This window comes from Acanthochromis polyacanthus, chromosome 7 (assembly GCF_021347895.1).
Source record: "Acanthochromis polyacanthus isolate Apoly-LR-REF ecotype Palm Island chromosome 7, KAUST_Apoly_ChrSc, whole genome shotgun sequence".
Lineage (NCBI taxonomy): Eukaryota > Metazoa > Chordata > Actinopteri > Pomacentridae > Acanthochromis > Acanthochromis polyacanthus.
In genome coordinates this window covers 24,203,444-24,218,092 of record NC_067119.1, presented here as the reverse complement: position 1 = coordinate 24,218,092, position 14,649 = coordinate 24,203,444, and the positions used below count along the sequence as shown (strand labels likewise).

General features: G+C 39.3%; 1 protein-coding gene across 1 annotated transcript in view; it reads left to right on the top strand.

The window, feature by feature from the left end:
- mctp1a (multiple C2 domains, transmembrane 1a) overlaps positions 1-14,649 on the top strand; it is a 155,062-nt gene that overhangs the window by 53,422 nt on the left and 86,991 nt on the right. Inside the window, 1 exon segment of the mRNA XM_022192591.2 lies at positions 8,015-8,135. Within this exon segment, the coding sequence (XP_022048283.2) occupies positions 8,015-8,135 (121 nt within the window).

Sequence of the window (14,649 nt, the reverse complement as noted above, 5' to 3'; positions counted from 1 at the left end):
ACAAGCCACAAAGCTTCTGGGAGAATGTCCTTTGGACAGATGAGACCAAACTGGAGCGTTTTGGTAAGGCACATCAACTCTATGTTCATAGACTCAAAAACCAAGCATACGAAGAAAAGAACACTGTCCCTACGGTGAAACATGGAGGAGGCTCAGTAATGTTTTGGGGCTGCTTTGCTGCATCTGGCACAGGGTGTCTTGAAAGTGTGCAAGGTATGATGAAATCTGAAGACTATCAAGGCATTCTGGAGAGAAATGTGCTGCCTAGTGTCAGAAAGCTTGGTCTCAGTCGCAGGTCATGGGTCTTCCAACAGGACAACGATCCAAAACACACAGCCAAAAACACCCAAGAATGGCTGAGAGAAAAGCGTTGGACTATTCTAAAGTGGCCTTCTATGAGCCCAGATCTGAATCCCATTGAACATATGTGGAAGGAGCTGAAACATGCCATTTGGAGAAGACACCCATCAAACCTGAGACAACTGGAGCTGTTTGCTCATGAGGAGTGGGCCAAAATACCTGTTGACAGCTGCAGAATGCTCATTGACAAATACAGAAATCGTTTAATTGCAGTGATTGCCTCAAAAGGTTGTGCAACAAAATATTAAGTTATGGGTACCATCATTTTTGTCCAGCCCTATTTCATTAGTTTGTTTTTTTAAATAATTATGTTAATCAACAATTCAAAAGTGATGGCTGATTTTGATTATTTAATTTTCAATAAATTTTTATTTATTGTTACTTTTGTGAGTTTCAAGTGATTTCAGTGAGAATTGTGGGTTTTTCCTTCTTTAACTGAGGGGTACCAACAATTTTGTCCACGTGTGTACATGCTGATTTGGATATTTAAAGTTTCTGCATTTCCTCAAAGCTAGTTTGGCAGATGTGTACCTCAGTTTCTTTTTACTTTTTGGCCAACATATACACCAATAGCTGCAACAAGCCAAACTGTAGCAGCTTTAGCTACTAAAGTGCTCTGCCTGTGTCAACAGTGTTACATGTTGGTGTGTAAGCCAAAGCAAATAAACCTGAATTGTGAAAAACAAATTATTTTTGCTGCATTTACGCATGTGTGTAAAGCACAAGTTGTTGAGTGGCCTATTTAGACAGCTGGATAGGTTAAAATAGAGACACATCTGTTCAAGGGATGACGGACGGCTACGGACGACTCAGTATTGTAATATCCATTGATACATAAGCTTTGCTCAGCTCTAGTTTTTGAACCAACAATATAGTGCATTTTCATGTCAGATATCATTTTTTGACTACATATGGAAGACAGCAGGAAATAATGAATATCTGCTTTGTAATAGTCTCTTGTATTGTTGGTTCACTGGGGTCATTTGTAATTCAGTAGCAGGTTTGATTTCTTTTGTTGAAGCTAATACTGGCAAAAACTGAAAAATTATTGAAAAAGTTTGGGTGTGTAGCAAAAAGTAGTCCTCGGTCTGCAACAGCTTGTTTTCTTCTTTCTGTGCAGGGTTATCGTGTTTGTTCCTTGGGAGCATGTCTATTTTATCTGGTGTTCTTGTTTTAGCAAAGGCCTCATTTATCATATCGTGACTACATCACTCTCAAGCATCCGGTGCTGTCAGCAAATCCATTTCAAATCCTGCTCTCGCTATTATGTTGATGTGTGTTTGTACTTTCAAGACTTTCAACACAGAGAAAGCAGCAAGAACACATGCCATCTTTCTCTGTGACCACAGCGCGACTAGGAATTTCCGTCATTTCATTAATCGCTTATTTGTTAGGATGTGACTGGACTCGACATTGCGTTGCTTTGTGTGCCTTTTTGTCGCTGTTTGTTAGTCACAGTCCTGGACAAAAGGGCTTAATGTTACGTGGTCAGAGCCCTTCATCTTTTGTGCAGTTGTATTGTTGTATCCACACACACACACAGTGAAGCTACAGTGGCCTAAATGCACCGCTGACCCCAGGCTTATGCCATTAAGTCACACAGCTTTCTCTATTGTCTGTCCCTGAATGCTCAAATTAGATTTCTCGAGGTACTTGCAGAGCTAGTACACCTGCTATCTAACAAATTGCATTTTGTTTGTTAGACTTAATTCAGTTTCTCGTTTCCTCCAAAATATCAAGACTATTTTCCCTTCCCTCTGTTTCTTTTGCCTGTGTGACAACAGGTGCTGTGAAGCTTAAATTGTTTTGGCTTGACACACTGGTGAGATTTGGGAGTTTCAAGCGTTATGCAGTACCACACTTCTCAACCAGCTGCTGTGGTCTTAAATTCGGCAGTGTGAAATCTGTACTATCCTCTGCACATGAATGTTTTGAAGACCATAATCATAGGCATAAGAATTAATTATTTTTCTTATTGTGATGACAGAGGTAAGGAAGGATTTTGGGAGGTTCAGCAGGCCACCAGTACTGAGTTTTCTGCAAACATTTAGCGATTTTCTGTATTGATACTACCCAAACTGTAATTTAATAATACTGTGGTTTTTGGATTGCCTTTTGTGTTTCTGCTTCAGTGAGATGCACAATATGTAAAGAATACAAGCTCATTCGTAGTTGGGTCATTTCATGTGGTTTCACCAGATGGTGGTTGCCGCACCATTTTCAGATTAGTCCTAAAATTGTATGCCATTAGATAGTCACAAAAGTACTTTCTATGCAAAATTGTAGGCCTGTAGCTCAAATAGTTTCTGAGTTGTGGGGGTCTGAAATTTTCAGAATTTGGGCCATAAAAAGCCTCACCAGCATTTTTTGCATCTTTAAGTGGTTATTTCTCAGCCTCTAGACATACCAGAGAGCTGTGAGTTGGTAAACAAGGCCTCTGCATGTAGCTAGTGCCCCACAAACATCCCCAGGTGTTTCCCTACACTCTGCAGGCCATGGGGGCTTGCTAAAAATGCTAAAAATTAAGAGATACCTACTCACGAGTGGGGTTTGGGACCTTAAAAGTACTAGAAATACTGCACAGAAGTGTTCCAACACCCCTGGGTTCCATTCTACACAAACTTGTGTGATAACTTAGCAAACTGGAGCTTTCTAGGTACCTCAGTTTGGAAAATATGAGCTCCCAAAGTTGGACGAGATTTTTAATTGACTATTTTTGGTGGCAAAAATCTCAGTGTGGGACAGGTACCAGAGACCCCAAATTTTTCTACAAGACAGTTCCATCTGTCTTCTATCACTGTACAAAAAAGCAGCAGGGTTATATTTGTAGTTACTGAGATATTCTTACTCAAAATGGCATGGGTAATGTCAAAATCGTTTTTTGCTTTTCAGTACTTTAAATTGGGATACAAGTATTAGTAGTCATTCCAATGGTAGTATGTATGTTTTGTTCTTTTTGAAATGTTAGTTGTTAAAGGTGACTACCTTCACAAAGTGTAATGGTATAACGTAGGTATACCTAAGTTATAACTTAGGTATAGGTTCTTTTGCTTGTAACATGACATTGTACAATTAAATTTAAAATGTTTAATCCCACTGCACTGATACTGTAAAATTCAACATTATTGTTGTTATTTTTAAATTGATCAACCATGAACTACTACAGAGCTCCCTGAATTCAAGTTAGTACGTGTAATTTGTATGTGTATGTTATAATTACATGTATGCATTGCAAATGGGTGTCAACATGTCATTACACTTTTTGAAGGTAGTCACCTTTAACAACTAACATTTCAAAAAGAACAAAACATACATAATACTACCATTGGAATGACTACTAATACTTGTATCCCAATTTAAAGTACTGAAAAGCAAAAAACGATTTTGACATTACCCATGCCATTTTGAGTAAGAATATCTCAGTAACTACAAATATAACCCTGCTGCTTTTTTGTACAGTGATAGAAGACAGATGGAACTGTCTTGTAGAAAAATTTGGGGTCTCTGGTACCTGTCCCACACTGAGATTTTTGCCACCAAAAATAGCCAATTAAAAATCTCGTCCAACTTTGGGAGCTCATATTTTCCAAACTGAGGTACCTAGAAAGCTCCAGTTTGCTAAGTTATCACACAAGTTTGTGTAGAATGGAACCCAGGGGTGTTAGAACACTTCTGTGCAGTATTTCTAGTACTTTTAAGGTCCCAAACCCCACTCGTGAGTAGGTATCTCTTAATTTTTAGCATTTTTAGCAAACCCCCATGGCCTGCAGAGTGTAGGGAAACACCTGGGGATGTTTGTGGGGCACTAGCTACATGCAGAGGCCTTGTTTACCAACTCACAGCTCTCTGGTATGTCTAGAGGCTGAGAAATAACCACTTAAAGATGCAAAAAATGCTGGCGAGGCTTTTTATGTCCCAAATTCTGAAAATTTCAGAATCAGAATATTTATTGTCATTGTCACAAGAACAACGAAATTACGCTCGGAGCATCCATATAGCAGAGTTGATAAGTGCAAAAAGACCTCACAGTAATAAATATCATAAATAGCCCAGTACAAAAAAAAACAAAAAAAACCCACAATAATAAATATTAAATACCGTAAATCACCCAGTGCAACAAAGACATAACCGTTGGGGAAGAAGGATCATGAGAGAGGGGGGTGGTGAATAGTGACATTCTGCAACTATGCAAACCAGTTCAAATTTATAATTGGTGGATATGGTTATTGTCCGTGAGAATGGGGGAGCAGAGAGGGGAGGGGGCAGAACTGAGTAGCCTCACAGCCTGTGGATACAGACTGTTGGCCAGTCTTGCAGTTTTGGCCTGTATGGACCTGTACCTTCTCCCTGAAGGCAGCAGGTGGAAAAGGTGGTGAGCAGGATGGTGCTGGTCCCGCATGATGTTGCGCACTCTCCTCAAGCAGTGGGCGGAGAAGATGGTGCTGATCTCAGGGAGAGTAGTTCCAATGATTCTCTCCGCAGGATTCACCACCCACTGGAGAGCCTGTTGGTCCACCTTAGTGCAGCTGGAGAACCACACTAAGAACCCATACGTCAGAACACTGTTGATGGCACAGTTGTAAAAGTTCACCATCAAAGGTCTGGGGATGCGAGTGCTCCTCAGCTTCCTCAGGACCCCCACAGACCCCCACAACTCAGAAACTATTTGAGCTACATGCTTACAATTTTGCATAGAAAGTACTTTTGTGACTATCTAATGGCATACAAATTTAGGACTAATTTGAAAATGGTGCAGTAACACCCCCAAGGAATATCTGGTCATTTCCCCTGGAATGACCCAGTTGTTTTGTTTCACAAGTGGAATATTTCTCTTTTTCTTCATTTAAACAAGATGATCAATTATATATACACAGCATATATCTCGTTTTCCTACACAGTGTAGCTGCAAAGTTAAGTGACTGAATCTACAAGGTGGAAAAATGGTACCCAATTTGAATTTAGCTGCCATTCCCTTCAAAATGGTTTTATGCAGAAATATGCCATTCGTAACGCTCCTGCCTCATTTCAAATACTCTCTGGAAGTCATTCCAGTTAATTTTCACCATGGACCTCTAACTTGTGCAGAGACCAAGCATCAAATTGTGTTCAAACTGGAGATCATTGTTGGTGACAAGAGTTTGGTCTGTGGCTGCGACCCACAGACCACAGCAATCTTCAGTGGAAGAGGCTGTGGTTTCCAGAACTGAAGAAGGCACATCAAGTCAGTGCACCAAGACCATGCTTGTAATTTTTTTCGATATCCATGAGGCCATGCTCCATGTGACCTCTTGGGTCAGACTGTCAATGTTCTTCTGTGACTTCTGAGGGAGAGCATTCGTTGCAAATGACCTATACTGCTGTGCATGTAATTTGGCCAATGTACACATGCTCACAATATGTTAAAATGTACATGTTTTTGGGCTGCACTGTCGCATTCGTTGCCCTCCATTTGCCCCACTCGCCAAATTTGGCTCCCTGCGACTCTTTTATCTTCCCCAAAATAAAATCCAGGTTGAAGGGTCACCATTTTGACACAGTGGAGGAGATCCAGCATGCAGATAGTTTGTGACTTGCTTACAGAAGGTATTTCCATGGAGTGCTCCAAACAGGATCTCTCGGATCAGTGTATCGCGCACAGGACGACTAAAGGGAGAATGGCCAGTTTAATTTAGATTTTTTATTTTTATAGGAACAATCTCAGAATTTTTTGTATGCCTGTTATTTGCACACTGAAGTCGGAGGACTGCTGTAATGTGCATGACTTGTATGCTCTGATTGAAAGCAAACTTCATTATGGGTTTGATAAACAGAAATACAAAAGCTCCTTCTAGCTTTCATTATTATTCATAGATTTGCTAATTTTGCTGAATTCAATAGCCACCAGGCCACTTTATGTTTTCGGGCAATCAGGCATTACACTGGAGCAAAATGGTGCTATGAACAATTACAGGATATGTTCTAACAGCCTTATTATAAACCGTGCATTTTGATGACCATGTTAATACAGAGTTTTCTCAAGAGTATTCCATCTCTGTTTGTAGATCTCTCTGCTCCTGTCAAATGGCAGCCCTCTCTTATGCTACAGCCTTGAGAGTCTCTCAGCAGTGTCCCAGTGATCCACTAGAGTTTTTCTGCTGTTTTATTCTTAGCCTCATCACAGAGTACGATATCTGGTGAGACATGACAGTAGTTGACCACCCACGGGTTGTCTAATGAGGAGGAGAGATAAATGATGGTAGATGTGCCAAAGATCGAGAAAGAATGTAAGCTGCTGTGCATCTTAGAGCGTAGCCTGGTTTATTATGTGGCTTGCAAAGGGGCTCCAACAGCAACCATAATCAGAGCCAGTGGGGGATCTCTGTCAAAGCGGAGAACAGCACTGACCTCAGGGCTACAGCATGACATGCAAAGGCACAGAGATGACCCTTTCCAAGACCCTGATCCCTAGAAGCATCCTGGAGAGGTTGCATGCTGGCGATAGTTAGTTATCAAACTATACATCCACTGCATATTATGCAATATCTAAACATGGACTTTTCAGTGCATGAGTAATCTCTCTCTCTTTTTTTTTAACCTCTTATTCCGAATGTACTAATGCTGCAACAAAAATTAGTCACAAAAGCCATTTTAAAGCCTTTATATTTTTTTCAGTATTCCCTTTCATATGCTCATCAAATATTTATGATGGTTCAGTAACCAGTGTTATGCAGACCACTATTTTTATTTTTTTTATTTCTGCATTTTGTTATAAAAATAACAGTTCTGAGCAGTTACTTCTCGGATTTATTTAAATATTTCATATTTGAAACAGTCGTCTAATTTTGTGTGGTTTCTGATTGCATGTATAGAATATACACATTGTCAGGGCAACTATGATGTTCTTTGAAAGTGTGTGTTTTGTGTTTATTACTACGCCATGGAATGCAGCAGAGTTATGTGACAATCGGTGTACGTATGTCAGACTGTTTGTCTGTTAGCAACATTACTCAAAAACAGACTAATGGATTTGAAGGAAATTTTCAGGGAAGGTCAGAAATGACACAAGAACAAAGTGATTAGATTTTGGCAGTAATGCAGCTTATATTCTGGATCCATGGATTTGTTAAAGATTTCTGTTTTGTGAGATCACGGCACGGCTTCACTGTAACTATGACGACAAGTGAACGCTACGTCAGCTGTTTGCTGACGATCATGATTGCGATCCTACTAAAATTGGCCACTGCAGACTTATCGGAACTTATCTGTCGGAAATGACACAAGGCACAACTGTGTGAATTGAATATCAATTCATGCCACCCGCTAGATATTTAGGTCACGAGTTTTGGTATCCGTGCATAATGTACACATGCATAACACACACCTGTGCTCAGCTCAAGGTAATTTTTTATTAACGATTTCATCCGTCGGAAATGATACAGTGACTGAGCAGCCTTGGCAGAGTATCGTGGTCTTTGAGCGCTTTTCTTGTTTCTTTTATGACTAGACAGATGGCTTACGGCTTATATAATTTCATTGTAAAATTTTCTTGTTTTCTCTTCCTTTCTTTCTTTTGCTTTTCGCTCTAAGCCTTTGTGAAAAATAATGATGCTGGAATAATCTGGACAGTTATGGTATACCTATATAGCCTAACCTGTGTCCCTATGTGTCTTTACAGGGCATCAACATAGTGGGGCCCAGTAATGCAGAGCCCCTGCCTCAACCTCCTAGTCCCGCCATGTACCAGCTGGATATTGTCTTAAAGAAAGGAAAAAACCTTGCCATCCGAGATCGCACAGGTAAGGGACCTGTTTATTCTTCCTGCTACCTCAGTAGTGCTGAGATTTATGCTGAGGGACCGTGTGAACAGTTTTATGAAGTCATAACTTCTCCAATTTGCATTGTCGCTGAATGCTAGTAAGATTTCAACTGTTTCATGCTTAAAAGATAACTTTGGTGATTTTTTTATGTGGTCGTCAACAAATCAAAAAGACAAAAACCAACAGTGAATTGATCTTATTAACAAATCTTGGCTGTGTGTCTGAATCCTCAGTCAGCTCATCATCCTGGAAAAGCTTCATTGGAGTGAAAAATCAAACCAATTAAAATAAAACTAAAACAAACTAAAAAAAGCACTGAGTCAGACATATCCTGTATTCCAAGGCTTATTGATCAGGTTGTGTCCTAGGCATTGTAAATTTCTCAAAGAACTTGGGCCGAGTTGTGTTATGTACGCCAGTAGCTTGCCAAAGCAGTGTAAACAGAACTGGGCAGCTGTCGTGACCTCAGTCTTAAAGCAACAACTACCCAGAGACTCTGATATTAGTCTGTGGAGCTGTTTCTAAATTAACTATAGTGTCCATAGGCTTTTCTGATGAAGAAGCATGTTATCCAGTGCAACACCATGTCTCAGTAGGAAAGAGTAGAATCAGGCTTTGAACACACAGCCAATACTTGTTGGAAGGATCAGTGTTATTGGTTTCAGTCTGTTTGTTGGATTTGTTGACCATAAAAAAATATGGAGAATCATCCAAGTTATCCTTCAGTTTTGTTGATATTTCATCTTTTACTCTTCTGTTATTTTTTGGATGTCTCTTTTATATATATGTATATATCTGTTTTTTGTTAGTGGAATATTTCTCTTTGGACTTTTTTTCCTCTTTATTTCTACTGCACCCCATTCCCTCTCGCTCCTCTTTCCGTGTAGGCTTTTATTAATTCACACATTTCATCCTCACATCTCAATCGATTTTCTTTGTGTGAAGTCAGGTGGAGTTACTTAGAATGATGAGGGTGATGTTTAGTGAATGTGTGCTTTACAGGATTCAGCTTTGACTGAAGCTAGAACATTGTCACATTTCGAGTCAAGAAGACTGACACCTATATGGTCCCCGTTTCTAAATCCTTCCTTTCACTACCCAGTGTGCCTGGCTGGATGCAGTCTTCTTTATCCATGCTCTTGTTTCTGCATTTTCTGTTAAATATTTAATTTAGTAACTTCAGAGAATCAGAACTAGAAGCTCCAAAGATGGCTGAGGGGCATTTCATAATGGTTGAGAGAGGTCAGTGGAGTGGAGGTGGGCTTGTTTATGTAGCGCTGTCTTGAGTTGTTCCATTCACTGCACTTATCTATTTCTGCTATTGTGTGAAGGAATCAAATTTATCTACTCTTTTGACCAGTATAAAAGATATTGTCTCACAATAAAACACTCTGATCAACAGTATTTTTCTGCTTCACTGGAGCTGAGGTATGTTTGTGATTTTAAGCTCAGGACAGATAACCTTTTGCCTGTGAAAGCCGTCTGAACGTAGCACTAATATTGTGGTAAAGCCAACCAGCAAAAACATGCAAAGCCAGAGATTTTCCCATAAACTCACACGGACAGTGGATTGGGTGATGGACAGCGAGGTCTCATTAAGTGTTGTAGCAGTCACCATGACAACAGATCAGTACGAGTTGCCGGGTTCTTTCCCATACCTTTTGCCTGACTACCTGTGCGCCCAGATAATGAGCAGCGAGGTGCTGAGCTCACCTGTCCTGTCCTGAGCTCGTCACAGCAGCTCATTATAGAGCAAGACAGATGCAGAGATACAGGCAAATAACATACGAAAAGGTGAATTTAATTAAGTATGAGCATATTTTAATCACAATCAGTGTTGTAACACGTGCTGTTTTGTCACCCACTGCTCAGTAAGGAGCTCTTTATCAGAATGTGCAGCTTCTTAACATATGCAGCCGTTGATGCTAAATCTTGGCATGCAGTTGTGTCAGGATATTCACATTTTGCTGCTTTTTTTTTTTTTTTTTTTTTTTTACAGCAGGCAATGGATAAATTGCAGAAGACTGATGTAGGATTGGTGAAACATTCTTTTAGCCGAACAGTGTAGCCTGGTCTAGCCCTGTCAGGTGTGTATACTGGAAAAGAGCTGAATTATAAAATGAAAGTATTTTACTGGGAGAGCCAAGAAGCAATTTTGCTTGTTACCTATTGATTCACTGAAAGCCATAGCATGAATTACAAATGAAACATGTACTTTCCAGTTTGTCAGCATCTTTGCAGAATTTTACACACTGAACGAAAAATGAAACAAGAACATTCAGGTGATTTCTAATATCATGCTGAAGTATTCTGGGGTGCTGGAATTTACAACCAAACAAAGATTGCTTTCCATTGCAGGGACTCGGGGCAGGCCAAAGGTGCTGTGAACATTTACAGAAACAATAACCTAAATGGTCCATTTAGCCTTTCTGTTTCTATAGTGATACCGACTTTGATTGTGACAAAACCCCAGAGTGCATCAAAACATTGACAAATAGGACTTTCTCATTGAACCCTAGTTCTTTGAGCGTGTAGGAAATAGAGCGGTGGAAGGTGTATGTTGGCCTGTATGGCAAATTTTACGCTGCTGATGGTACTGTTTTAGAGCAGGAGACTGCTACTTGACAAGGACAGTAAGAGGGCAAAAAATAATGCCCATTTCATGCTATTATACTCTTTAACTTTAACCACTCTCATCAGCAGCTTTTTAGGGTTGTGCTGCGATACCCATCCCAGAGAAAGACTTTTTTTCTCCTACGATAATGGCACTGAAAGAGGCTCTACCTGAGCGGTTACTACATTGAGAACATGCACAGAGGTTTTAGTTGCCCTAAAATGGTTTGCAAGTTCCTGAAAATTACTTGTAGAGGCAGACAGAAGAGGGACCTTTAGGGGAGACATTAGTGGAGCTTCACAAAAAGTTTCCAGAAGCACAGAGGTAACAGATGAGATGGGACGCTTTATTTGACACCCCAGCTTTGATCCATGCATCAAAGTGATGTATGCCCTCAGAGACAAGGTTGACAAGGCAGACACAAAGGAGGGCATGACAAGGGTTCAGTGGCATTCAGTTCTACATTAGTGCCATGTCTTCCCTTATGTCCCTTCAGTGAAGTTCTAAGTGATGAAGGGAGCCTTTTTGTGCCAAAGCAAGGCTGGGAACAAGGCCAGGAAGTTTGACTTAAATTTTAAATGGAACAGCCCTGACAGGTTTATTACTGAAGGATGTGTTGCCATAAAAAAATTCCTTTGAGGAGGTGAAAGAATGGGATCTTAGAAAAAGTGAATACAAACAATGTGCTTTAAATAGACTGATTTGTGAAGAATCACTATTGGCGGCAGAGCATTTGAAATTGGAAAAACAACTGTGCCATTATTTTTGACCGTTTAATTTTCCAGAAAAACTTTCTCAGTATTTGATGATTAATAATTTGGGTTGTTTGTACTGGTTAGAATAATGTTAAAAATGCTTTCCTTTTTAATATAATGCGCTGATAATACTACATTGTAAATTGCTCGACATTTTAAGCAGAATAATCACTATTTACAACATCAAACCGTAAACATCTTTTTGCTTTTCAATCAAGAGTTCCTTTCTCTAATACACCTTCAGCTACCACTGTTCAATCTCCAGTCACAGTGAACATTTGGAAACACTTGATTCTGAAAGCGAAGGAGGATATTCTGTTGTGTTGTAGCATTTAGAACAGAGTTTCAGTCATTTGGGGATTTTACCTTCAGTTTGATAGAAGACAACATGAGGAGAGAAGCATGTCATATTGAACCAAATACAATCCCACTGGCTAAAGGCTCAGAAAGTTTGACATGTTTTTATAAAAACTATGTGAAGATTGTTTTATCCCTCTGCTAAATCATGAAGTGCTTGAGCATTGTCTTGCAGTCTTTCTAAACCATTTCTAGGTGTTCTTTAACCATAAAGCTACAGCAGGAATACTCGCCTGCAAACTCTCTGTATAGTTTTTGTGCCACTATCATGTGATACAATTCTATATGGAATTTCATCAGATTTGCTACAATATTACTATAATTTTGCTTCTAAATGGGATTAATCTGCATATTAAATAATGTACTGGCCATAGTTTTCTAGTTGTTGAGAGCAGTCACGTTTAAAGCATTTTCAGATACTTGTGGTTTTCTGCTGAGCATGCAGGTGCTGTCAATTTATGTCTGTAAAGGTTCACTGCTGAGGGCGGAGGCTGGACGTTGAATGTCGGCAGGAGACATGAAGGCATTAAGAAGACATACTGGAACTACTCTGACTGTGTGACCTGTTTGTCAAAGGTCTTTCTTGAAAATCAACCACAATCTTTTTCATTTACAGTTAAAAATATCTGTGAATATGAATGTAAAGATTAGTGAGTGTAGGTGGAATTCATATTAGCCTATCAGCCACCTCTTCAGCACTTGTCTCAATGCTCAGAAGTTGGTGGTTACAAAGCTGAGACTTAAAAATACAAAGACCTCCAAGGGACTATTTCTGTCATCCTCGGAAAACAACAGTGCAAGACTTTCAGATGGGAGTTCGTGAAAATCACTTGTCTGGTGTTAAACAAACAAGAGCCATTTCAGAGCTTTTTGTTTGTAGCCATAATAACTTAGAGTAAAATCATTTTACTCACTAAGTGAAACATATGGGGTGAAATTACTCCCAAAACCTCACAAACACAAAAAATGTGTTTTATTCACAGCCAATGATTCACAAAAAAACTCAGTGTGTGACATTTCCCGCAACTTGATTGGAAAAATATAAATAAAAGCTTGTAAATGCTAGCATACATGCACGCAAATAAATAAAGAAAACACAAAGTAGATCTATGTTGATGTTTTACCCAACTAAATGTGCTTCTGTTTTTTTTTAAACCGATATCTGATGCTATTTGTTCTGAGGTTAAACTGCTAAAAGGGAACCATTAAAAGCCCTGAACCATAAGAAGCAAGAAAACCATGATAGCCATTTGTTTGACAACAAAAGATATTTGAAGAGCTAATTTTCTTTTCATGTTGTCCCAGCTGAGTCAGATTCTATCAAGAAATCTTTCCCTGAATTTTACCTTCTGCTATATCGGCAAGATCCTGCTGTGTCCGTAGAGTCCTAAACCAGGTCTTAGCTGTCATATATGTCGAGCCACCAATGGAAGCTCTGTAGCTTTGTGGTGACCTCAGATGAAAACACTTTGCCCTCTGTATACTCCCTGTGGGTGAGGTGCCACAAGGTGAACCTTTTCAGCAGTTCAAGATCTGGCACAGCTTCTTCCCCTTCCATCTTGCCATACCTGTGTGTAATGTGTGTGTGTGTGACGGAGAACGTTGAGGATGCATGTTCCTGAATTTCTTTTGACTTTACTCATTAATTTTGGAGAAAAAAAAAATCTTGCCTCAGGGTCTTAGAGGTGTTGTGTTTACTTACTGGTAAATGAACACAGTAAACATTTTACAGCTAAACACAAAAAAATGGGATCATGAGGGGATTACTTGTAGTGTTGTAATGAGCTATACTGTATATACAACAATCAGCAGTCATTGTGTGGCGCTATACCAAACTTTTAAGCTGCTGACATTATTAAATGATTCCTGGTGACCATTTGAAATGTAGTTCTAGCTCTCTGTTCATTTATTTAAATCACTTAGCTGGAATAACTGCTGAATGGTGAGATTTGCCTGCAGTGATATTTGCGTGCATGTGTGCGATTACAGTTTTTGACCAGTTTTTGTCTGGATACAAAATATGATTTGTCAGATAGCTTTTTAAAGTTACCATTCAACAAATCCATTGTGTTTAAAAGGGCTTTTAAATTATATGGCTGAATGATTCCCCTCAGGCTGTTAAACTGAATAGTGGACTCCTGACTCCTGCATACTTCAACAGAACTATTTCTGCTGCTCTACACTCCTTGCTTTACATGTACTGAAGGATAATTATCCAAATTCACCAGGTGCGGATTTCCCTGTAGGTGTAATTAAATGTCATTTGGATGCAAAATGATAAATTGCCACCACTGGATAAGTGTTCTTAATGGTAAATGTGCCTTATGATCAGCACGCAGCTACCCTTTTTAAAGAAATTTGCAAATTTGCACTTGCCTGACTATATGCAAACGTATTCATGTAAGTCTATTATACAATGATTAATTGTTATAGTGCAGTACATATCAACTATATATTCACATCTCTGAATTGGAATGGTAATGCAATTTTGGAGCTGAAAATAGGACTGAAACAGTAATACCAGTGAATTTCAGCTCACAATATCAGACTCCAACCCAATATTTTGTTTATCATGCTTAAAGCATGTTCCTATTAATATATGTTCTTGTAAGCTGCCTATTCTCTCTTTTAATCTCTCATCTGACTAAGCTTCACATCGACCTCCTTTACCTGATGGCTGTTATTGTTTAACTGCCACTCTAATGATGTGTTTGATTTTTCTCCCCTTGCACACATCATTTCTTGTCTTCTATTTTTATTTTTTCAT